This window comes from Marmota monax, unplaced genomic scaffold, assembly GCF_021218885.2.
Source record: "Marmota monax isolate L192 unplaced genomic scaffold, Marmota_monax_Labrador192_F-V1.1 WCK01_AAM20220418_F8-fsc00047, whole genome shotgun sequence".
Lineage (NCBI taxonomy): Eukaryota > Metazoa > Chordata > Mammalia > Rodentia > Sciuridae > Marmota > Marmota monax.
Window position 1 is genome coordinate 13,312,300 of NW_026692072.1, and position 23,780 is coordinate 13,336,079.

Sequence of the window (23,780 nt, forward strand, 5' to 3'; positions counted from 1 at the left end):
GAGAACACCAGCAAGAGTTAGCAATTTGTGTGGTGACTTGAAATGATAGAAAACAAAAGACTTCTTCATGAACTGGGTGAGTTACATAGAGACGCTTGCCAATCCGAGATGCTTGTGATCTAGGTTTTGAAAGATGTGGAGGAGTTAGTGAAGTGTAGATGGGAAAGCTTTCCAAGAATGGGGACAGGAACTGTAGGTGCATTTTTCTTCGATTAAGGTGACAAAAACAACAAACTATTCCGAGAGACTAGTACCAGTGTATGAAGAACTATTATGGATTTTGGGGTTTATTCTGCAGAAAATGTAAAGTCATCAAGTATGTCTGTCAATTAGAAATGAAATCATTTTGCATTCAGAGGTTGGAATAGAGGGAACAGAGCAGAGGAGGGGCGACATATTAAGAAGTCACTAAGTTCCCTTATTGGAACATGTTGGGCAGCCAAGGACAGTGTTACTCTGTTTATATCCTTCTTGTGCCTTTGTATATTCTGAACTATCTTTCACTGCAGGTTTACTGCATTACACTTTTATTTGCTTGTTTCCTAAAATTGGTTCCAAAACAGTGTCCTCAACCTGTCCACATGCCCTTCTGAGTCTTAAAAGCGATGTCCTGTGATGCACCTCCCTGGACTCAGCACCCCTAAGAGAACCACAAGGCTTTTTTGAATTCTTATGTCTCTTCCCCTTCTATTTCTTGTTCTTTAAACTTGGTCTCTGTGTGACCTTATTGCCTTCTCAGGATCCATTCAATCCATGCATGATTCTTCTGATGCTTTTTATTTTCTCCAATCATAATGAATCCAAATGCCAACAAAGTTCCCACACCTCTTTCCAGTGCCCACTCATTATCTGACTCATTCTTCTTGATATCATGGTATTTCAACCAATTATCATCACCATGGCTGTCCAGTGACTTATATGCAGATTGTTCCAGTCAATTCTGGACTTTGTCGGAGCTAGTTGAGGCCAATGTGGTCTCATACACTAAGACTCCAGAGTACCTGAGGCTGGCAGCCTGATGACTTGTACTCAGGCCACAAAGCTTCCCCTCTTAATTGATGGAGACTTAGGTAGTTGAAGTCCACCAGAAGTCAGAGGGAATTCACTGAGAGAACTTACAATGACAGAAACAAAGAGAAGGCAAGGTCCTTCCCTAAATTCTTAGATTTTGGGGGAATTCTTCCATGCATTCATGGAAGAGAGTAGCCATGTGGTATCTAGAAAGTTCTTTTTTTGGCAGGATTGGGGATTGAACTCAAGTCTGACCATGCTAGGTAAGCACTCTACCACTTCAGTTCTTTTATTTTAAATTTTAAGATAGGGTCTCCCTAAGTGGCCCAAGGTGACCTTGAACGTGGGATCCTTCCAACTCAGCCTCCTGAGTTACTGAGATGTCATTATCTTTTCCACACTCAAGGTCCAAACACATGCAAACCATTCCTACCTCAGAGGTAGATGTCATGACTCCCACTCCCAGTGCCATTCCACGACAGGTTGACTCTCAGACCCAGGGAGTTCATGTCCCAGACCAAGGCCCTCACAGCCAGTGGACCCCTTTCTCTTAGGATGTTTTGGAATCCCAGGACTTCACACTGGATTATTTTGTTTTCCCTGCCACCTACCCACTGCACTCTGAGCCTCCTGTGGAAAGACTGTGTCTTCTCACCACTCTATCTCCCCTGTTGACTCCAGTCACAGCCACTAATAGCACTCAGTGTGTGTCCCTGGGGTGAGTGACAATGGGTGTAATTTTCCCTTCCTTTTAAGCAGAATATTTGCTTGATCATAGCTTTTTAGTCAGTATGGAAAGAATAAAAGTCCCCAAGGACCAAACCACACTGTCTCCATTCCTGAATCCCAGAGCCTGGCATAGAACTGCCACCAGCTCTAGACTCACATAAGAGAACTTTCAAAAAGAAAAAGAGCCTCAGGGTCCCATTCCCTTTGCTTCAAAAGTGAAATCAATCATCACATACCAAAGATGTTCATGTTCAGAAAACAAAACTGACCCCAGTGTTTCTGTGACTTTGCTGAGCTTACCACAGGGACCTTTTCTGTTTAAGACAGAGATGCAAATTCCTCCCTGAGATCAGCTCTGGGTTCATGCAAGTTAACCAATTGAAAAGAATTAAGTCAATCTAGTACCAGAACTCCTGCTTGCTCAGAGTCTCAAGATGAGGCATCTGTTCTACTTACAGCGTTAGACTTGGGAACGTGGGAGACTGAGGTAGCAGCATCCCAGGTCCACCTGACTCTTAAAAACAAGAGCCAAGTGTACTTGCCTCCCAGGTGTTCCACGGAGAACTAAGAACCCTGTTAGCTCAGCCTTAAGTTCTTGCTGTTTAAATGGGGCACCTAGAGGGATGGCATGATCTGGTGAGCGGAGGTCTCCAGGGATCAGTACCCTTTCCCCTTCCTAATCAGACAGAATATCTCAAGGGAAGTGGACCTGCACAAACCTAGTAGGAAAAAAGAAATAATTGGGAAATGTGAACAAAATAAATTCACCCAGAATTCACGACCACTCATCTGTATCACACTGTTCACAAGGCCATGATCCCTCTCCTGCTCATCAGGAGCTTGATCCTGGGGCTTGAAATAAAATGATAGTACTCAAGAAGATGGGTCCAAGGCTTAGGGAAACTGACATAGCACATCTCAAAGCCTGTGGTGTGGAGGAGGAATAGATGGGTGGTTCCCAGCCAGGGGTGATTTACCCCAGAGGACACTGGGTAATGTGTGGAGCCATTGGCTGAGGTCCAAGCTGGCTGGTGAGGGAGGGGCTGCTGACAGGAAGCAGGGAGAGCTAGGGAGGCTGCGACACATCCTACAGGCCAGGACTGTCCACATAGCAGAGGATTACCCAGCCCAGTGTCCACAGGACTGCTCTGTAGATCGCCTGCTATAGCTGAAGCAGATTTACTCTGAATTCATAAGCATTGAAATGAGGCGTGGAGAATCTGGGGATTCCTTACAGTGCTTGACCACACCTGTGTGTGTTGTAAATTTAGTGTGATGGAATGTTTTAGAGATGCCACAGGAGAACTTTTTAAAATATATGAACTGTATGCAAGCATTACTCACAAATGTCAACCCAGCCTTGAAAACTAAGAATCCCTAGTGTCAAATAGTGACTAAGGGGAAAACTATGAAGAGACATTTTATGATGTAGGTCAATGTTTGACAGAATTACTTTTCTACCTTTAATGATTGAGTGAGTTATCTATTTTCCTTTACAGATAAAGAAATACAGGAACAACCTCTAGCATGTAATAACATCAAGGCCTTAAGTATTTTTTTTTAAAGTTGTTAATAGACCTTTATTTGTTTGTTTATTTATTTATTTATGGTGCTGAGTATCAAACCCAGTGCCTCATACATCCCAGGCAAGTGTATTACTGCTGAGCCCCAGCCCCAGCCCAAGCCTCAAGTATTTATGCAAAACCTCTATGTATTCTGCAATATGTTCTGAAGAAGTCAAGTTTCTGTGATAATCTATCAGCCGAAGTATTGTCTACATTGAAAATTTGGCTTAATAAATATAAGGAAGATTAATTTTAATATGTGTATGAAAGTGTTATAGGGAAACTACCTTTTAAAAATAATTGTGGTATATAATTGTGCTTGTTTTTCACACTTAAAAGTGTGAAATGTGTTTGACTTTTGAAGTTGATTTTATTTTCTATTCTGGGATTGATTTAACCCATTGACTAAGACTTTTTTTTTTTTCAGTTCCAATTATACTCCACCAATTCTTTTCTTCTCAGTCATAGAAGAAATTCACACCACTTCTTGGGAAAAGTTATCTGGAATGTGTAATAAATCAATGGCTATCAGTTAATGCTGTTATTTAAACAAATGTAAAAGTAAAATAGAAAAAAAAGATCATAGCAATTTTTATTTACCACAGTCAAATGCTGAAATCAATGTAATGTCTATAACAAGAGAATTTTTTATTGTTATATATTCATGAGATGGAATACTATTTACTAAATACAAAGAATAATCTCTTGGAAGAGAAAATAAAGATGAGTCTCAAAGACATTACATTGAGAGAATGAAGCTAGTTAGGAGAATATACATGCCTCGTGCTTGCATTCATAGGAGTCTAGGAAGGGCTTACCTAATCTATCCTGATAGAGATTAGATGAGTGTTGCCAGTTGGGGTTGGAGATTACCTGAGAGGAATCATGAGAAGTTTCTGGAATGATAGACATACTTCCCCTTTTGTTTGGGATATTGGTTACATAGTACGTGAATTTGTCAAAAATTATTGGATTTACTGAACTGTGAAATATTATTGGACTCAAGATTTTACAATCAGCTGTTTATGAGTTTTCAGGGATGTTAAGTATAGATTTAGATACTATTCAGTTGGAGGCATCCATCGCTATGAAAAAGTTTCTAATGTGAAGAGCTTCTAGGGAGCAAAGTTTATTTTCACTCATGGTTTCATGGGTTTCAGTCCATAGTCATTTGGACATGTTGCTTTGGCCTGTGGTATCATGATACATCATGGAAGGTGTCCATGATGGAGGAAGCCTGCTCACCCCATGGTAACAGAGAAACAAAGAGAGACAGAAAGGGTCCAGGATCCCAATGCCCACTTTGAGGGTTTGAGTCAGTGATTTAACTTCCAACCATGAGGCCTTACTTGCTGAAGATTCCATTATCTTTCAATATTGCCAAAGACCATGGGTCAATCCTTTCACACATAAGTCTTTGGGCCACATTTCTGCTCTAAACTTTAGCCATGACCACTGTGATGGACAGGCACAGGTGGGGAGAGGTGTTCATCCCTCCTCTTCAGAAGGCTTCCCAAGATGTCCAGGATGACAGTATACAAGACAGCAGGATGAGGATGGAGGAAAGAGAGATCAGTTCAGTGTTGGTGAACACAGTCACCTCGTAGGGAAAGCTCTCAGCCCAGGCAATCTTGAGGAAATGATGGACACCACAGAAGCACTGTGCAACGATGTTGGGAACACAGTAGGGTAACTGGACAGAGGAAGGATCTGAACCATAGAAGGAATTATGCCCTGTTGGCAAGTCATCCATCAAAAGGTGACAGTCAGGTAGGATTATGGTGTTATATATTAAAGAGTCTTGCAAATATCCCAGTGGTCATAATTCATCACTGTGAACAGGAGGAACTCCTCACCCTCAAGAAGTTGAAGAAGAATGTCTGAAATAGCCAGGTCACTATCAGAATTAGGAGGTCATTGTTCACACTGTGGCCAGTTACATGGGAAGGAGCACCACAAACACACTCTCTACCCATCTGGATCCAGGAAAGGCCAGTGATAATTACCTCTGTCACATTTGTGTTGGTCTCAGATTTAGTTCAAACGTGTTAGAAGCCAGGCATTGAGAAGCATGTTGTAAATAGTGATTGAAACACCACCTGACCTCACTTACCGCACTTTAGAGAGTGCATTGCAATTTACAACACCAAAAACCAAACAACTCAATCAATAAATGAGCCAAGGAACTGAAGAGACGCTTCTCAGAAGAAGATATACAAGTGATCAGCATACTTATGAAAAAATGTTCAACATCTCTAGGAATTAGAAAAATGCAAATCAAAATTACTTTAAGATTTCATCTCACTCCAGTTAAGACAGGCAGTCATCAAGAATACAAGCAATAATAAATGTGGGCAAGGATGTGGCGGAAAAGGTACACTCATACATTGCTGGTGGGACTGCAAATTGGTACAACACTTTTGAGGAGATTTCTTAGAAAACCTGGAATGGAACCACCATTTGATCCAGCTATCCCACTCCTCAGTCTATACCCAAAGGACGTAAAATCAGCATATTATTGTGACACAGTCACATCAATAGCAGCTCAATTCTTAATTGTTAAACTGTGGAAACAACCTCAGGTGCCTATCAATAGATGAATGGATAAAGAAACTGTGATACACACACACACACACACACATACATACATACAATGAATATTACTCAGCATTAAAAAAGAACAAAATTACGGCACTTGCTGGTAAATGGATGGAGTTGGAGAGTATCATGCTATGTGAAGGAAGCCAATCCTTGCAAAACAAAGGCTAAATGTTTTCTCTGATTAGTGGATGCAGATCCATAATGGGGAGAGGGGGACATGAGAATAATGGAGGAACTTTGGAATGGGCCAAGGGGAGGGTGGGGAGGGGAGGAAGAATGGGGTGGGAAAGATGGTGGAATGAGATGGACATCATTACCGTAGGTACATATATGATTGCATAAATGGTGTGACTCTACATCATGCACAACCAGAGAATTGAAATGTTGTGCTTTATTGTGTATGAGGAATTGGAATGCATTCTGCTGTCATGTATCACTAAGTATAACAAATAAAAAATCACTTCCTTGCTTTATTCTTCACTCCATAGTAATTTATATGTTTATGGGGTACAATGTGATGTTTCAATACATGTGTGAAATGTGTAATGATCAGATCAGATCACACATCTATCACCTAACACAGTTATTATGTCTTCATGTTGGGAACATTAAAAATTCTCTCCACCAATTATTATGAAATATTAATTAATTACTGTCACCCATGGTTATTCCACTATGCTATCCCAAAGTACTGTATACTTGCATCCCTGGACAGAGGATGATTTAATAGATGTTTTACAGATTGAAATCACTTTCCTTCCTTCCTCCTCCTTTTCTTCCTTCCTTCCCTGTATATTTTGATGTGTTGTTGAATTCAGTTTGCTATTACTTTGTTGAATGTTTTTTTTTTTTTTTTTTTTTTTTGCAATACTGGAGAGTGAGCCCAGGGCCTTCCATATGATAAGTAAGTGCTCTGCCACTAAGCTATATCCCCAACCCTAAATTAAATGTAGTTTATTTACCTCTTCATGTTTTAAATTTGTTCTTATATGGCTAACAAATGAGGCAATCAAAACTTACTGGGGATAAGGAAGAACAGTGGGATAAATCTGACCTAACTTTCCTATGTGCATATATGATTGATTATACCACAGAGAATCTCACTATCATGTGCATCCACAAGACAAATACTGTAAGTAGCAAAAAGATCAGTAGAGTAGAAGAAAGGAAATAGGGGGAGGGAAGAGGGGAGGGATATTGATGTTCTGGGGACTGAATTAGAGCAAATTATATTCTATGCTTTCATAATCATGTCAAAATCCTAATGTTATATACAACTAAAAAGAACTGTAAAAGCAAACTTACTCTGTGGAAGTTTCTCTCTCCCTATCTCTGTCTCTGTCTCTTTTTCTTTTCTTTCTATCTTTCTTTTTTATTTTCAGTACTGAGGACCAAACCCAAGGTCTCATGTAGGCCAGGCAAGAACGAACTCTACCCCCGAGCTACATCTCTAGCCTAGTTGAAAATTTTTTGAATGTTTTTTTTTTTTTGATAAAGAATATTGGTCTGCAGTTTTCCTTTTCTGTTGTCTCTTTGTATATGCTTGATATAAGGGTCATGCTGACCTTATAGAAAGAATTTTAAAGAGTTCCCTTCTTTTCAATATTTTTGAATAGTCTGAGCAAATTTACTCTTAAAGAGAGTTAAACTCACCATAGCAATGAGTTCAAAATCAGAAGTTTGTTAAAGATTTATATTCAAGGATATTTAAAAGAGTGTTATTTATAGTACTAAAAACTAGAAGTAACAGAAAATGGCTAGGTATATTCAATACATCCACAAGAGGAAATATTTTACGGGTGATTAAAAGGACCCTTTTTAATATAAAATATAATATAATTCTAGTAACTCTAGAATTAACCTCCTTCTATCCATTGTGCCTCTTAAGTTTGAACCCAGTATCATTCCAAAGCCAAGGACCAGTACCAAGGCTCAGCCTCTATGTCCCACCTAGTTTCATTGTCCTGGTCCACAGCCTCTTCATGGCCTTCTTCACCTCAGCATTTCTCAGGGAGTAGATGACAGGGTTGAGGAGTGGGGTCACCACTGTGTAGAACACGGCTACCATCTTGTCTGCAGGCAGAGTGGTCGAAGGCCTCATGTAGATGAAGACACAGGGTACAAAGAACAACATGACCACGGTGATGTGGGACCCACAGGTGGAGAGGGCTTTGTGCCTCCCCTCAGAGCTCCGAGTCCTCAGATGAAGCAGGATGACCACATAGGACACCAAGAGGACCACAAAGCTGATCACAGACAGGGTCCCCCCATTAGCAACAATCAGCAGACCAATGAGGAGAGTGTCTGAGCAGGCCAGTTGGAGCAAGGGGAGCACATCACAGAAATAGTGGTCAATCACATTGGGCCCACAGAAGGGCAGTTGGAAGACGAGAAGGATCTGGGAAAGGGAATGCACAAAGCCCCCCACCCATGCCATTCCTACCAGGACCATGCACACCTGCCGATTCATGATGGTGGTGTAGTTGAGGGGCTTGCAGATGGCCACATAGCGGTCATAGGCCATCACTGTGAGAATGAACATTTCGATGCCCCCGAAGAAGTGCACGAAGAAAATCTGTGTCATGCAGCCCCACCAAGGTATGGTTTTCCTCTCAGCCAGCAGATCTGAGATGAGTTTGGGGGCTGTAGTAGAGGAGTAGCAGATCTCCACAAAGGACAGGTAGCTGAGGAAGAAGTACATGGGGGATCCCAGACTTCTGCTGGTCAGGACAGTGAGCACAATGAGGGAATTCCCCAGGACAATGGCCACGTACAAGAGCAGAAAAATCACAAAGCAAACTTTCTGCACTTCCTGATTGGGAGACAATCCCAGGAAAATGAATTCAGTCACGTTGTATGTATTGGCCATGAGGTCACCACCAACAGGCAGCTATTTGAATGGTGTGATCTGAAATGATAGAAAATAACGACTTCTTCATGAACTGGGAGGAGATACATACAAACGTGCCTGTCTGAGGTGCTTGTGAGCTAGATATTGAAAGATAAGTCTTCTTGATCGAAGAAGGGAAGAGCATTGCGAGAATGGAGACAGCAACTAGGGACACATTGTGTGTGGCTGGAGTAAGGTGACAAAAACAACAAATAAGGCTGTCCAGAGAGTTTGGTACCTGTGTGTGGAAGTACTCTTACAGATTTTGGGGTTTATTCTGTAGAAAATGGAAAGTCATCAAAAATGTTTGTCATTTGGAAAGTGAAATGATATTGTATGGAGAGTTTGGAGTAGTGGAAGCAGAGCAGAGGGGCAGCCAGGTAAATGACAGCACGTCCTCTCATTGGACAATGTGGGCAGACAGGACAGTGTGGCTGGGTCTCTGTAGTACATCTTTCTATTGCCTTGGCTAATTGTTTTACCTTTCACTGCAGCTTTCTTGCATTACACTTATATTTTGCTTGTTTCCTAAAATTGGTTTCAAAAACAGTGTCCTCATCCTGTCCACAACACTTCAGAGTCTTAGAAGAGATGTCCTGTGGTGCACCTCCCTGGACTCAGAACCCCCAAGGGGCCACAAGCTTTGTCTGAGTCCTTATTTCTACTTCCCCTCCTATTTCTTGTCCTCTAAGCTTGGTCTCCTTGTGGCCTTATTGCTTTCTAAGGATCCATTCAATCCATGCACAATGTTCATGGGCACTTTTCATTTCCTCCAAGCATTATGCATCCAGTGCCAACAAAATTCCTACATCCCTCCACAGGGCCCACTCAATCTCTGACCCATCCCTCTCTACCTCCTAGTCTCTCAACACCTTGACATCACCAAGATTCTCTACTGGCTGATATGCAGGTAGTCCTGCTCCATTCTGGACTGTGTCTGAGCTAGTTGAGGTCAATGTACATGAGCCGTGGTCTCACATCCTGACACTCTAGAGCACCTGATACTGGAGCCAGACGACTTACCCTCATACCACAAAGCTTCTTTTCTTCAGTGATGGAGACAGGCTGAGGTGATTAAGTACCATCAGGACCCAGAGGTAACTCAAGGAGAGAATTTATTGTTACAGAAACAAAGAGAAGGCAAGGTTCATAGCAAGTTCTTAGATCCCTGGGCAAATCTACCAAACCATTCATGGAAGAAGGCTTAAGTGTGCTAATAGTCTGGTTTCCTGGATTAAAATGCATGTTTTCAGATTGTATCTATGTAATATTAAAAGCTATTTCTCCCCCAACCCCACTAGTTAAGCATTCTAACACTGACCTGCACCCTGAATCATTTATTTTTTATTTTGAGACAGGATCTCCCTACATTCGCGAAGGAGACCTGCATCTTCTGATTGAGATTCAGGCTAATACCATTGCATCTACCTAGAGAGTTATTTAACCTCTTCCCTACTCACAGCTCAAGTAACATGCAGGTCTTACCTACCTCAGAGATGCATGACTCCCACTCCCAGGTCCATCCCAGGCTAAGTTCTGTTCCTGTCCTCTGTGCTGCCTTAGATATTTCTCAGTTAGGAAATCTGTTTTGTCAGACCAGAGTCCCTCACAGCTGGTGGCCCCCTTTCCCTTGGATATTTTGGAATCACAGGGCTTCACACTGGATTATATTGTTTTATGTGGCCACCTACCTCCTGTAGCATGGGCCTCCTAAGGGAGAGACTGCATCTTCTCACCATGCCATCTCCACTGCTTACTCCTGTGACCACCACCTGATTGCACTCAGTGAGTGTCAGGGTTTTAATGACCCTGGGTGTGTGTGTCTTCCCTGGCCTTCTAAGCACAGTATTTGCTATACTATAGGTGTTCAGCAAATCTTGAAAGAACAAAGTCCCCAAGGACCAAGACCATATCTTCTTCATTCCTGAATTCCAGATGCTGGCACATTGCTGCCCTCAACATTCACCCAAGAAAACTTTGTAAAACACCATACGCCTTAGGGACCCATTCCCTGTGCTTTAAGAGTGAATCAATCATCCCATACCAAAGAAGCCCATGTTCACAAAACAAAGCTGACACCAGTGTTTCTGTGTCTTTGCTGAACTCACCACAGTGACCTTCTCTGTTCTGAAAATAGAGGTGTAAATTCCTCCCTGAGAACAGCCCTGGACGCAGGCATGCTGCCAGTTAGCCAGCGGAGATACATCAGGCCAATCTAGGACCCGAATTTTTGTTCTCCTGGAGTCTGAAGATGAGGGATCTATTCTACTTACAGCTTTAGACTTGAGAACGTGGGAGACTGAGGTACCAGTTTCTCAGATCCATCTGAACTTAAAAACAAGAGCCAAGTAGACTTGCCTCCCAGGTGTTCCACAGAGAACTAAAAACCCTAGCAAATCAGCCTTAAATCAAGCTGCTTAAAAGGGAAACAGGGGATGGCATGATCAGGTGAGAGGAGGTCTCCAGGGATCAGTACCCTTTCCCCTTCCTAATCAGGCAGAATATCTCAGGGGAAGCAGGACCTGCACAAGCCTAGTAGGAAAAAAAAACATGAAATGTGAACGAATTAAATTCACCCAGAATTCACAGAACACTCACCTGCATGGTGCTATACACAGGCAATGATCCCTCTCCTGCTCATCAGGAGAGGCTTGATATAAAATGACAGTATTCAAGAGTTTGGGCTGAGACTTAGGGAAACTGAAATAGCACATTCCAAAGCCTGTGGTGTGGAAGAGGTATAGATGGGTGGTTCCCAGCCAGGGGTGATTTACCCCAGAGGACACTGGGTAATGTGTGAAGCCATTGGCTGTTGTCCAAGCTGGCTGGTGAGGGAGGTGCTGGTGACATGAAGCAGGGAGAGCCCAAGGAGGCTGTGACACATTCTACAAGGCACAGGACTGTCTGCAGGACTGCAGAGAATTACCCAGCCCAGTGTCCATAGGACTTCCCTGGAGATGCCCTGCTTTAGCTGAAGCAGATTTGCTCTGAATTTGTAAGCATTGAAATGAGGTGTGGAGAACATGGGGATTCCTTACACTGCTTTGACCTCACCTGTGTGTGTTGTAAATTTAGTGTGGTGGAATGTCTTAGAGATGCCATGAGAGAATTTTGTAATATGAACAGGATTTCTTCAAGCTTCATTCACTAATGTCAACTCAGCCTTAAACCAAAGTGTCTCAAGTGTAAACTAATGACCAAGGAGAAAACTATGAAGAGACATTTATGATTAGGACAATGTTCGACAGAATTATTTTTCTACCTGTAATAAATGAGTTAACCATTGTCCTTAACAGAGGAAGAAACCTAGGGAAGAAAATTATCAGGTAATTACATCAAAGCCAGAAGTATTCATTCGAAACCTCTATGTATTCCACAATATGTCCTCATGAGATTGAGTTTCTGTCAAAATCTGTGAGCCAGAGTATTGTCTCATTGAAAGAAGTATTGTCTCATAAAACTAGATCAATTTTAATATGAATCTTTGAATGTTTGTTAGAGAAAAACTACATTTTAAAACTTATTTGTGTTGTTAGACTGTGCCTGCTTACTTAAAATTATAAATAGTTTTTAGCTTCAGAGGTGGAATTTATATTCTATTCTGATAAAGATTATTGACCCATTGACTTGTGACTTTAGATTTTTTATTTCCAATAGATCCCAGTCTTTTCTCCTTTCAGAAATAGGAATATATTTATTCACACCCTTCTTTGTGAAATGTTATTGGGCATATAATAAGTGGATGGCTATCAGTTCATCCTTTCTTTAACAAGTGGGAATGTTAAAAACCCATTGCAGCAGAGCTTATTGACCACATTGGTTACTGAAATCAATGCCATGTCTTCCAACCAGAGAATTTTTTTACTGTGGTGTTTTCATGAAATGGAATATTACTTACTAAATGCAAAGAACAATGCAAACAGATGACTCTCAAAAATGTTAGATCAAGAGAATGGAGCCACATAGAAGAGTGTACGTGCTTCATGCCTGCATTCATAGGAGGCTAGGAAGAAGCTAAAGAATTCCATGATGATAGAAATTAAATGAGCAGGTGTCAGTTGGCCAGACAGGGTTAGGGATTACCTGGGAGGAGTCATGAGTGGTTCTGGGGGTGATAGAAATATTTCCTTTTAGTTTAGGATGTTGTCTCCACAGTTTATAAATTTGTCAAAAATTATTGAATTTATTGGAATGTGAAAATTTATTGGACTCAAGGTCTTGACATTCCATGGAATCACAGAATTTCAGTTGTTTGTGAGGTTTCACAATGTTAGGTGGTAGATTTGGATTTTGTTCAGTCAGTGGGGCATCAGAGTCAGATGCTCTCCTATCTCACTGTGCCCAGATGTACCATCCTCCATGAAACCACCAAACTAAAGCCTCTTGTGGTAGACTGTCTCTCTTCACATCTAAGCATCTCACGTAATCCCATTCTCTTTTGCCAGTGCTCACTCTGCAACCTTCTTTGCATATAGGGGTAGACCCCTGACCCAGTTCTGGCAAATAGTAATGATAAAGGAAAAAGAAATCCTGCTGGAGATTTTTTCATAATTATTTCTCAAAATGTGACCTGGGACTTTAACACCCTACGTATGAAGACACTATGCTTGGATGAAGACACACTGCGGTACTGCATCTTGCAACTGTTACGGCGGCCTAGGGAGCTAAGCAAGTGTCAATCCTTTCTGCCATCGTCACAGAATTAAAAATCATCCTGAACCACTGACCTCCAAACTTCTTCTCAAATCAGCAATACATGATTCTGTGGCTCCAACCAAGTCTGGATGATCTTTTCCTATAACATTAGAGAATAAATATTTTGGGCCTTGCAGACTATTCAGTCTCTGTTGCAGCTGCTGGATTCTGCCCATGTGGCATGGAAACAGACACAGAGAACATGCAAAATACAAGCAAGCCCATCATCCAATAAAAGTGTACCATGAAAATTAAAATTTGAATTTCTTCCTAACTTGTGTGTGTCCCCAAAATCTTCTTTTGATTATTTTTTTCTCAACCATTAAAAAATGGAAGAGCCTTTCTTAGGTCACAGTGCACACAGGAATAAGCAGTGAGATTGGTTTGAATGAAGCCACTCTTCACCAGGTTGAAGCAAACACAGTCCTAGCTACATCACTTCCTTCCCTGAGACCCCAGATAACCACTGTATAGAAAGAGAAGAGTCTTTGGAAATTGTTCAGATGAGATGATAATGGTTCCGTCCCCTTCCAGATATTTGCCTTTAAGAATTTCCTTCTTGTTCCTGAAATAAACCTTCTATCATGGAATTTCATGCATGAGAACCTGGCTAATGGGAGGAAGGCACCCAAGGAAGGAGAGAATCTGTCCTGGGGTCTCCCAAGATCATTCTGGTAAGGAGAACTGGCCACAGCATGGACCTTTGTCTGCAAGTGCCACGATCCTTCTATCTATCACTACATGCTAACCCCAGAGGTGCAGTGAGTACAGCCAAGGTCACACTGCTGAGAGGTGACTGGGTGGAATTGCATTTCATGGGATCCATCCTCCATTCTAAACACTGTGCAGTGCTGATTACTGCAGAAGAGGGAGAAGGTGTCCCAATGTGACCACACTGGAAACCACTGACCACTAGGACAGGACGTGAAGTCCCAGCATGAGGTTAAAGTGGCCCATTTAACCTGCAGGAAAACAGAGGCAGGTGAACTCTGCTCTTTCACAGTTGACTGATCTCAGATCTCACTTTGAGTCACCTGCTCCGGGTGTTCCTGGCTCATGTTTTCACTCCATCCTCGAGTTCTCCTCTAGCCCCTGGAGCTCCTCATGGCAGTTTTCAGCCTCCCGTTTCTCCACGTGCAGATGATGGGGTTCAGCTTGGGAGTGATGACCATGAAGAGCACAGCCACCAGTTTGTCCTCAGTGACTGCAGAGGAACAGCTCTCATTAGAGGAAGATGGCAGGCTCAGAAGTCTGCTGGGCATGTAGCTCAGAGGTGGCGTGCTTGCCTAGCATGAGAGAGGCACTGAGTTCAACCCTCAGGATCACAAACAAAACAGAACAAAAAACCAAGATGACTGTTAGTTACCTTTCCACTGCTCTGAAAACATTCCTAATATGAACAACTTCTAGGGAGCAAAGTTCATTTTGGCTCATGGTTTCAGAGGTTTCAGTCCATAGCTGCGATGCCGTGTTGCTTCGGGCCTGTGGTATCATGGTACATCATGGCAGGTGTGCATGATGGAGGAAGGCCTGCTCACCCTATGGCAACCGAGAAACAAAGAAAGACAAGAAGTGGCCAGGGTCTCAATGCCCACTTTGAAGGTTTGACTTAGTGATCCAACTTCCAACTGTGAGGCCTTACTTCCTGAAGATTCCATATCTTTCCATAGTGCCAAAGACCATGGGCCAACCCTTTCACACATAGGTCTTTGGGCCACATTTCTGCTCTAAACTTTAGCCATGACCACTGTGATGGACAGGCACAGGTGGGGAGAGGTGTTCATCCCTCCTCTTCAGAAGGCTTCCCAAGATGTCCGGGATGACAGTATACAAGACAGCAGGATGAGGATGGAGGAAAGAGAGATCAGTTCAGTGTTGGTGAACACAGTCACCTCGTAGGGAAAGCTCTCAGCCCAGGCAATCTTGAGGAAAGGATGGACACCACAGAAGCACTGTGCAATGACATAGCGATTAGGGTATGCAACCGGACAGAGAAAGGATCTGAACCATAGAAGGAATTATGCCCTGTTGGCAAGTCATTCACCAAAAGCTGACAGGTAGGATTATGGTGTTATATATTAAAGAGTCTTGCAAATATCCCAGTGGTCATAATTCATCACTGTGTGCAGGAGGAACTCCGCACCTACAAGAAGTTGAAGAAGAATGTCTGAACCAGGTCACTATCAGAATTAGGAGGCCATTGTCCACACTGTGGCCAGATGCATGGGAAGAAGTACTGCTAAACACACTTTGTTCCATTCTGGATCCTGGAATCAGACAGCGATAATTACCTCTGTCACATTTGTGTTGGTTGTGGATTTAATTCAGGTGTTCTAAACACCAGGCTTTGAGAAGCATGTAGTAAAACAGTGACTGAAATACCACCTCACCTTATTTATAGCACATTAGAGAGTGCAGTCCAATTTCCAAACACTTATTACTCAAACATTCAGTGAACATTTTCTAAATTAGTGCTCACTATTGGCAATCTGAAGTTCAAATGGTTCAGATATTTACTTTTATTATTAGAAAATTAAAAAAAAAAGAAAATAAGGCTCAGAGAAATGGTTATTTGCCCTTGATCATACAGAAAATGGTGATTGATCCTGGCACAAGAGGCCCTTTCTTATTATCTTATTGAAAAATATATCTACCAGATTTCCCTATCATCCTTAATTTGTTTTATTTTTTTTCCTGATAGGACTAATTACTACCTGACATGCATGCCAATTTGGTTTATTTGTTGTCTATTTCTTCCTCCATGAAGTCTTGGAGGGTATATGAAGGTTTTACCCTCCAGGAATCTAGGGATTTTTTTCCCCAAATGGCAAGACCCAGTACTTAGAATAGGGCTTGGTACTTCATAGGACACGTTACTCTTTGTTGAATAAATGGCTGGATGAATGAATGAATGAATGTGTGAATGAATGACATATCTTTGGAAGAAAATTCTTACCATATTCCAAGATCATGACTGAAAGGGACGTGACCACAACACTCGGAGCAACCAAAAGATCTTTATTGCAGCAATGCAACAGAGGAGAAAAGAGAGAAAGAGAGAGAGAGAGAGAGAGAGAGAGAGAGAGAGAGAGAGAGAGAGAGAGGAGAGCACGTGCGCAAAGGAGACAGAGCAAGAGAGAGAGGGGCCCGGCAGGAGAGAGTTTTTATAGCCCAAAGCTAATGGGGTCTCTGGGTCTGCAAGCTGCCTTATTGGCACAAGGGAGTTAAGTGTTCGGCCTTGAGCAGGGGGGCGAAGCGCTCAGCCTTGAGCGGGGGCTTGGGCGTTTGGGCTTGAAGCAAACAGGTGATAAAGAACCAGAGAGAGGGTTTGAGTGGCCAGGTCATCCTGCAGCTAACTTTGTTTAGCATGCCCTTCAGACAGCTTACTCAGCCTGTCCTGCACCTAACAATGACCACTATCATCAGAGAGAAAGAGAGAGGGGGCGGGGCAGGCACAGGGAGATTAAGTGAAGTTAAACATGGGTTTTACACATGACAGCATGACTGCTAGAGTAGAAAGGTGAGTGATGATCCAGGTGAACTCTGTCATCTCATACGGAAATGGACAGACAGGAGAGTGACAAGAGGACAGGTGAAAGGGCTTGGGCAAAATTGGAGAGTTAGTCGCCTGCCATGACCTCTCCTGTGTTTGTTCACTGTTGGTGCTTGTATTTATTTTCAGTTTACCAGTCTGGAAATGAAATATTTCCATGTCTTACTTTCAACTTGTTTCATTGACTTCCTTGCTTTGGGGTGAGAAAAAAAAAAGTTTCGGTTAATGTCCTTAAAGCAATTAAATTGATCTTGACTTTCCTTCAAGTCTTAGTTTATTTGCAAAGTTTCACTCTAGAGGAAAAAAAAAACATGGGGAAATTGGTCCATTGATTACAGTGTTGGTGTAATAAGTAGTCCAAGGATCTTAGAATTTAGCCACAAACCTTGCACTAAGAAGTAGTGTGTAGATGTTCTCATGAAAAAGGACCTTAAAATCTCTAGTTTTGCTAATTTGTATGCCTCTTGTTTATTTCTAAAATGTTATAAATCCGAATCTTAATCTTGATACAGATCCTCTGAATATTCCTTTGTGGTTTACTTTAGACTTAATCTCCTTTGTTTTCTAACAGTTCCCATGAACATTGTTCATTTTCCTTTGTGAGAAAGGGAGATCTTTGAATTGCAGTAGCACCTACCAAGACAGCCTAATGCTGAGGAAACAGCACTGACTTCTGAGTCAGAAACTTGGCAAATAATAAGTGTATGAAATTGGCAGCCAGTGAATGTATCTGTTACTGCTTTTATGATCAGAGGGAATCAGAGTAAAAAATTTGTGAAAATTCTTTAATCACTATTCTCAGAGTGTCTCAGCTGAGTGTGATCTGGGACTTTGTCCACCGGGGGGTGTTGAATGAGAAATTTGCTGTGGTAACATAGCCCAGGGCACTTTTTTGCTTAAGGACCAGAATTTGCAGGGAACTAATACCCCTGGCTATCCTTGTCTTCTCAGACAAGAACACCTCCTTGAGTAATCTTCTATCTCAGTGGAGTGGCTAGCTTCATGGTGAATTGGAGACTCCTGAGAGGATCTGAGATCCATGTGGTCCAATTTCTTATTCCAAGGCAGAACCACACCAGCTCTTCTGACCCAAAGGTAGATGATGTGATTAGAAATAAGGCACAAAATTTCTAAGCAACCAAAGGATGTGGAGCAACTTAATTATCCTCTTAGAGTCACATGGGTTCATTTGTGCAATGAGGTGGTTAGATGTGATAAATCATGGAGGGGGCGGCTGAGGAATGAATTCAATTAATCTTTTTTTTTATGACTTTAAATACACACAGGATAAATTTTGATGGCTTTCAAAGTCATTTATAATTTTGGAATTTCTCTAAGTACCATTTGGCTATCACCAGGTGGAAACCTGTGCTGGGGTGGAGATTCTCTTAGTTCACTGCAGCATCACTCTGGCAGATCCAGCTCTCCCTTACATTTTCTGTTGCCATAGCTTGTGGTGTATTATTGTGCTCTGCTCCTAAGACTGGCCAGTTGCTTGGTGCAGAGTTGACACTCCATGATGATTTGAGCTTTATATGGTAGCCACCTTTAGTTTCTTGCTTCTAGGTGAGGCAGTACTGTTGGGGAAGGGGAGGCATTTCTCACCAGGTAAATGGAGATATGGTGATTACAAGTAGCAGAAGGGGGAATCAATAGAGAAGACAGGCAACAGAAAAGGAAAGGGTAGTTTTTAAAGAGGAACTTAACAGTAATCCTGTGTTGGCGAGAAAGCCTGGAAAAAATAGACACTACATGATTATACTCTTATCTCTGAGTGATTAGGAGATTGGTTTTTCATGATTACTTTTATTTCCCTTATGAGTTAAAACAGCTGGAGTTCAAACTCAGATAAGAGACAGGAGGTTGGCAGAGTTGAATACATTGCCTACTGCACCTCTCACACCCTGGGCCTCCTTAGACCAGTTCTGAGGAATGTGAAAGGTATTCATTTAGGTACTTCTTTTGTTTGCCTCAGTGCTTCAGAGATCTAGGAACATGGAGCTTTCTGTTCCATGAAATACAGGTCACTTACCTCTGGAAGTCATCTGCTCTGGACTCTCACATGATCCCAGGGAACCATATGATGTATTGTATTAAACCCCTCTAATGCATTAACTGAAATTCTCATCAGGTGGTCCATTATGGCAACCTAGTCTCCATGAAGACTCGGAAATGACTTGTGTGTTTGTAGGAGTTTTGGCCTTTCAAGAGAGAAGTGGAGTGGGCTGGTAAAGTACTGGAGAGGATTCCAAAAGCCAGGTGGAGGAAATTGGGTCTGAGTGCCAGGCAACAGGGAGACAGTGAGCATTGCTGAGCGATGTGAGCCAAGGGAGACTCAGGGAGACTTTCTAACTTCAGTATAAAGAGCAGATTGGGGGTGAACACCATGGACACCTGGAGACAGATGGAGCATGTGATGGTCTGCAGTCATCCTCAACGGGCTCCTGTCCTGCTGGGAGATGGCTGCAGGAAGACAGACACAGGGACTGGTGAGATCATTGGATGTGGCACTGTGTAAATATCGAGGGGGAGGTGGGCATGAGGTGGAGGTGACCTTGGGGCTTCTGGTGGGAGGGCCTGAGAGAACAAGGTGCTGCTATGAGACCCAGTGCAGGAGGGGTTCTGTCTGGTCACCTCTGCTGGGAGGAGCAACAGATTGCACGGCTTAGTCTACCAGCTGCAGCTGGGACCCCTGTCCCAGTGCTGGCCATGGGCTGGAGGAAGGAAGGCAGATCCCTGAATCTCACACTGTGTTGAAGAACCCACAGAGCTTCCTGGTCTCTGATGACCAGAGAAGGTGGAATGAAACACTACCAATGACTTGGAGGTTTTACAATGCCTGTACTAGTCCCAGGGAGGGACTCATAAGTGGATTTGGGAAAGCTTTGCATTGGCCATGGGTCTTGGTGCCATTTTCTAAGGCACTGGAGTGGCTCACCCCTGTGTCCTCTCTCTGAGGTGTGGTGGTTCCTTCCTTTTCTTCTAGATAGCCTGGGTCTGGCCTGGGATTACTCACTCACCAGGTGTGTTTCTTTGGGCAAGATGCTAAACCTGTGTGAGTCTCCCTTTCCCTACTTCTCAATTAGCTACCTCAAAGGGATAAGGAAGAATGAAGTGAGGAGGTGGTGGGGGAAGTGCTTACAGTAGAGCGCACAGTAGACCCTGGGCCCTAGTGGTCGTCTGTGGGTGATGGGATGACAATGAAAATGGTGACCATCAGGCACACAGGTGTCCTAGTTTCCTTCAGGCCACCAGACTGTATTGTAGCCTTCTGGGGCTATTCTGGTGCTTTGCTATTCCCGTCCCTCTGGTACAGTAGGCAAGCACCATCTTGCCCCGTCTCCCATGTGGTTGTTTTTCCTGGGTCCCCTCCTTTTATTCTGAGGAATCCTTGTGTCTTCTCTAGTTCTAGCCAGAAAGCATATTAAGGCTTTGCTCAGTGGTCTTTCTTTTTCTTAGGTTTAGATGGACACAATACCTTTATTTTATTTATTTTTAAATAATGTGTTTCTGAGGACCAGACCCTGTGCCTCATGAGTGCTAGGCAAGTGCTCTACCACTGAGCCACAACCACAGCCCTCTCAGGAGGCTTCCACCTTGTATTTTTCTTCAGATTTTCACTATGGGAGAAACTGAGTGGGGTGCATATGTAATATATTTTTAGGGTAGAAGCACATGTAAGAACAAAAATTCCGGGCAGTAAGATATTTCAAAGTAGCTTTTTAAAATGTTTCAAAAATTTTCAATAATGTTTATTGGTTCTTTTGAGTGTTTCATAACATTAGGATTCATTTTCATATAACTATAAATGCATTGAATACAATTTGCTGTCATTCAGTTCCCAATATTTATCCTTCCCTCCCTTCTACCTCCCCCTGTTCCCTTCCATCTGCTACTTATCTTTCTGCTATTTACTTTTTTAAAAAAAAAATTTTAGTTAATACCGGTGGATTTGCATGATGTGAGATTCACTGTGGTAAACTCACATGTACATAGGAAAGTTAGGCTCACTTTTCTTCTCTTATCCTGACCCGCCTTCTTTCACCACTGAATTCCCTGCATCTGTTCCACTGGTCTTTCTTCTATTTGGATGGATTTTCTCTTTCTTTCTCTTTTCTCCTTTATTTTGGACTAGCTGCTGCCTATCAGAGAAAACTTTCAACCTTTGACTTTCTGAGTCTGGCTTATTTCATTTATCATGATGTTCTCCAGTTCCATCCTACTAGCAAATGCCATAATTAATATCAAATATATATATAAAAATATATATATATATATATCACATTTTCTTTATATATACATATCACATTGTCATTATATCTGTAATCAAAGTAGTTTTAAGAGCAGAGAAAAACTTAAGGGTTTTCTCTGCTTCGTTGTATCAATGTGCCTTTTAATCACATAAAGTTGCTTCCCGAGGAGCCTCGTTTCCTTCTCTTTTCCTATGTCCTGAGTTGTCTAGGTACATGACAGTTACTTAACACAACCTTTGGTTCAGAGAAATTGTTCTCAAAAAAAATCCTCACCTGCTATTCATGAGAAAGTGTGCCAGGGGGTCAAACTTGGACACGGACTCAATCTAAGTAGCAAATGTTCACATATTATATTTGAACTGCTGTTTGATAGTGAGCCATATCTTATTGTCTACTTAGTGCTCAGGTGACAAAATTTTCAATTGGGCAAAACCATAGGGCTTGATAGAATTCAGAGGCTTATGTCCTTACGGCTATGTTTCCTTTGTCACAGGGCTCTTCTTTGAGATCAATCTTCTCCAAATCCAATCCATGACAATTTCAAACAATGTGACTGAATTAATCATCACTGGCCTTTTCCAGGATCTAGAGGTGCAGAGAGTGTGCTTTGTGTTGTTTCTCCCCGTGTACCTGGCCACTGTGGTGGGCAATGGCCTCATTGTTGTGACGGTCAGTGTCAGTAAGAGTCTGCGCTCTCCCATGTACTTCTTCCTTGGCTGCCTGTCCCTGGTGGAGATCTGTTACTCCTCTACTGTGGTCCCTAAATTCATCACTGACTTACTTGCCAAGGTCAAAACCATCTCCCTGAGGGGCTGTCTGGCCCAGATCTTCTTCTTCCACTTTTTTGGGGTCACTGAGACCCTCCTGCTTGTGGTGATGGCTTATGACTGACCGCTACGTGGCCATCTGCAAGCCTCTTCATTACATGAACATTATGAGTTGTCAACTGTGTCACATGCTGGTGGCTGGTTCCTGGCTGGGGGGCTTCATTCACTCCATGATGCAGGTTCTCATCACCATCCCACTGCCCTTCTGCGGTTCCAATGTGATTGACCACTACTTCTATGACCTCCATCCTTTATTCAAGCTAGCCTGCAAGGACACCTTTGTGGAGGGGGTTATTGTGTTGGCCAACAGTGGATTAATCTCCATCTTCTCCCTCACCATCTTGGTGTCCTCCTACATCGTCATCCTGTTCACCCTGAGGAACCGCTCTGCAGAGGGGAGGCGCAAAGCCCTGTCCACCTGCGCCTCTCACATCACGGTGGTCATCTTTGTTTTTGGACCTGCCATCTTCATCTACATGTGGCCCTCATCCACCTTCACTGGGGACAAACTGGTGGCTGTGTTCTCACGGTCATCACCCCCATGCTGAACCCCATCATCTACACACTCAGAAACGCAGAGGTGAAAGTCACCATGAGGAAGCTGTGGGCCAGAAGGGAGAACCCAGGGATGGGAACATGATAGAAAGAAGTATGTCTGATTATTGTGTTTTTGAAATGGACTTTTGTGAAATGGATTTTTAGTGGGGTATTTCAGAATGGCAGCCACAAATATAGGACTTAATGTTACTGCTGCCATAATTCTCCTGTGTAACCTGAATACCCTGCTGTAATGTTTGAGGGATAGAGGTGAGGAATTCTCCCTGAATCTTATGGAACATGATTGGCTTCATGATATCCAACAATATAATGGGTTTGGGTAATTGGAAGGCTCATGTCCTTATGGCTATATTTCCTTTGTCACCAAGTACAAATGCAAACTAGAGAATTTTATAAATGTTTTGTAGGTTAAAATCATTTCCTCACTTTCTTCCTCCCTCTGTAGTAATTTATATGTTTACAGGGGTACAATGTGATGTTTCAATACATGTGGGAAATGTGTAATGATCAGATCAGATCAGATATCAATCACCTAATACAGTTATCATGTGTTTGTGTTGGGAACATTCAAAATTCTCTCCACCAATAATTATAAAATATTAATTACTTCACTGATAGTTTTTTTACTATGCTATCCTAAATTCTGTTTACTTCTATCCTTTTACAGAGGAGATTTTTTAAAAATATTTTTTAAGTTGTTGAGTGTCCTTTATTTATTTATATGTGGTGCTGAGAATTGAATGAATGGTGCCTCATTCATGCCAGACAAGTGTGCTACTGCTGAGCCACAGCCCCAACCACTACAGGGGACATTTTGATAAATGTTTTGTAGATTGAAATCCCTTAACCTTCCTTACTCATTTTCTTTCTTTCTTTTTTACCTATATCATATTTTGATGTGTTGTTGAATTCAGTTTGCTATTACTTTGTTGAATTTTGTGTTTTTTTTTTTTGGCAATACTGGAGATTGAACCCAGGGCCTTCCATATGTTAAGCAAGTTCTCTGCCACTGAGCTCTATCCTCAACCCTTAATTAAATGTAGGTTATTTACCTCATCACTTATTACATTTTTTTCTTGTATGGCTCACAAATGAGTC

The 23,780-nt window shown here is 42.2% G+C and overlaps 1 protein-coding gene and 1 pseudogene across 1 annotated transcript; one reads left to right on the plus strand and one right to left on the minus strand.

Annotated features, from left to right (window-relative positions):
- Positions 1 to 7,773: 7,773 nt before the first annotated feature.
- LOC124099764 (olfactory receptor 4X2-like) lies at positions 7,774 to 8,881 on the minus strand. Its single transcript, XM_046455000.2, has one exon. The coding sequence runs from the start codon at positions 8,773 to 8,775 to the stop codon at positions 7,846 to 7,848; it is 930 nt and encodes a 309-aa protein (XP_046310956.1). The 5' UTR covers positions 8,776 to 8,881; the 3' UTR covers positions 7,774 to 7,845.
- Positions 8,882 to 21,828: 12,947 nt separating this feature from the next.
- On the plus strand, positions 21,829 to 22,764 carry LOC124100005 (olfactory receptor 4B1-like; annotated as a pseudogene).
- Positions 22,765 to 23,780: the final 1,016 nt, after the last annotated feature.

Coding starts and splice junctions, on each gene's coding strand:
- LOC124099764 (XM_046455000.2), bottom strand. CDS start 8,775: ATGGCCAATACATACAACGTGACTGAATTCATTTTCCTGGGATTGTCT.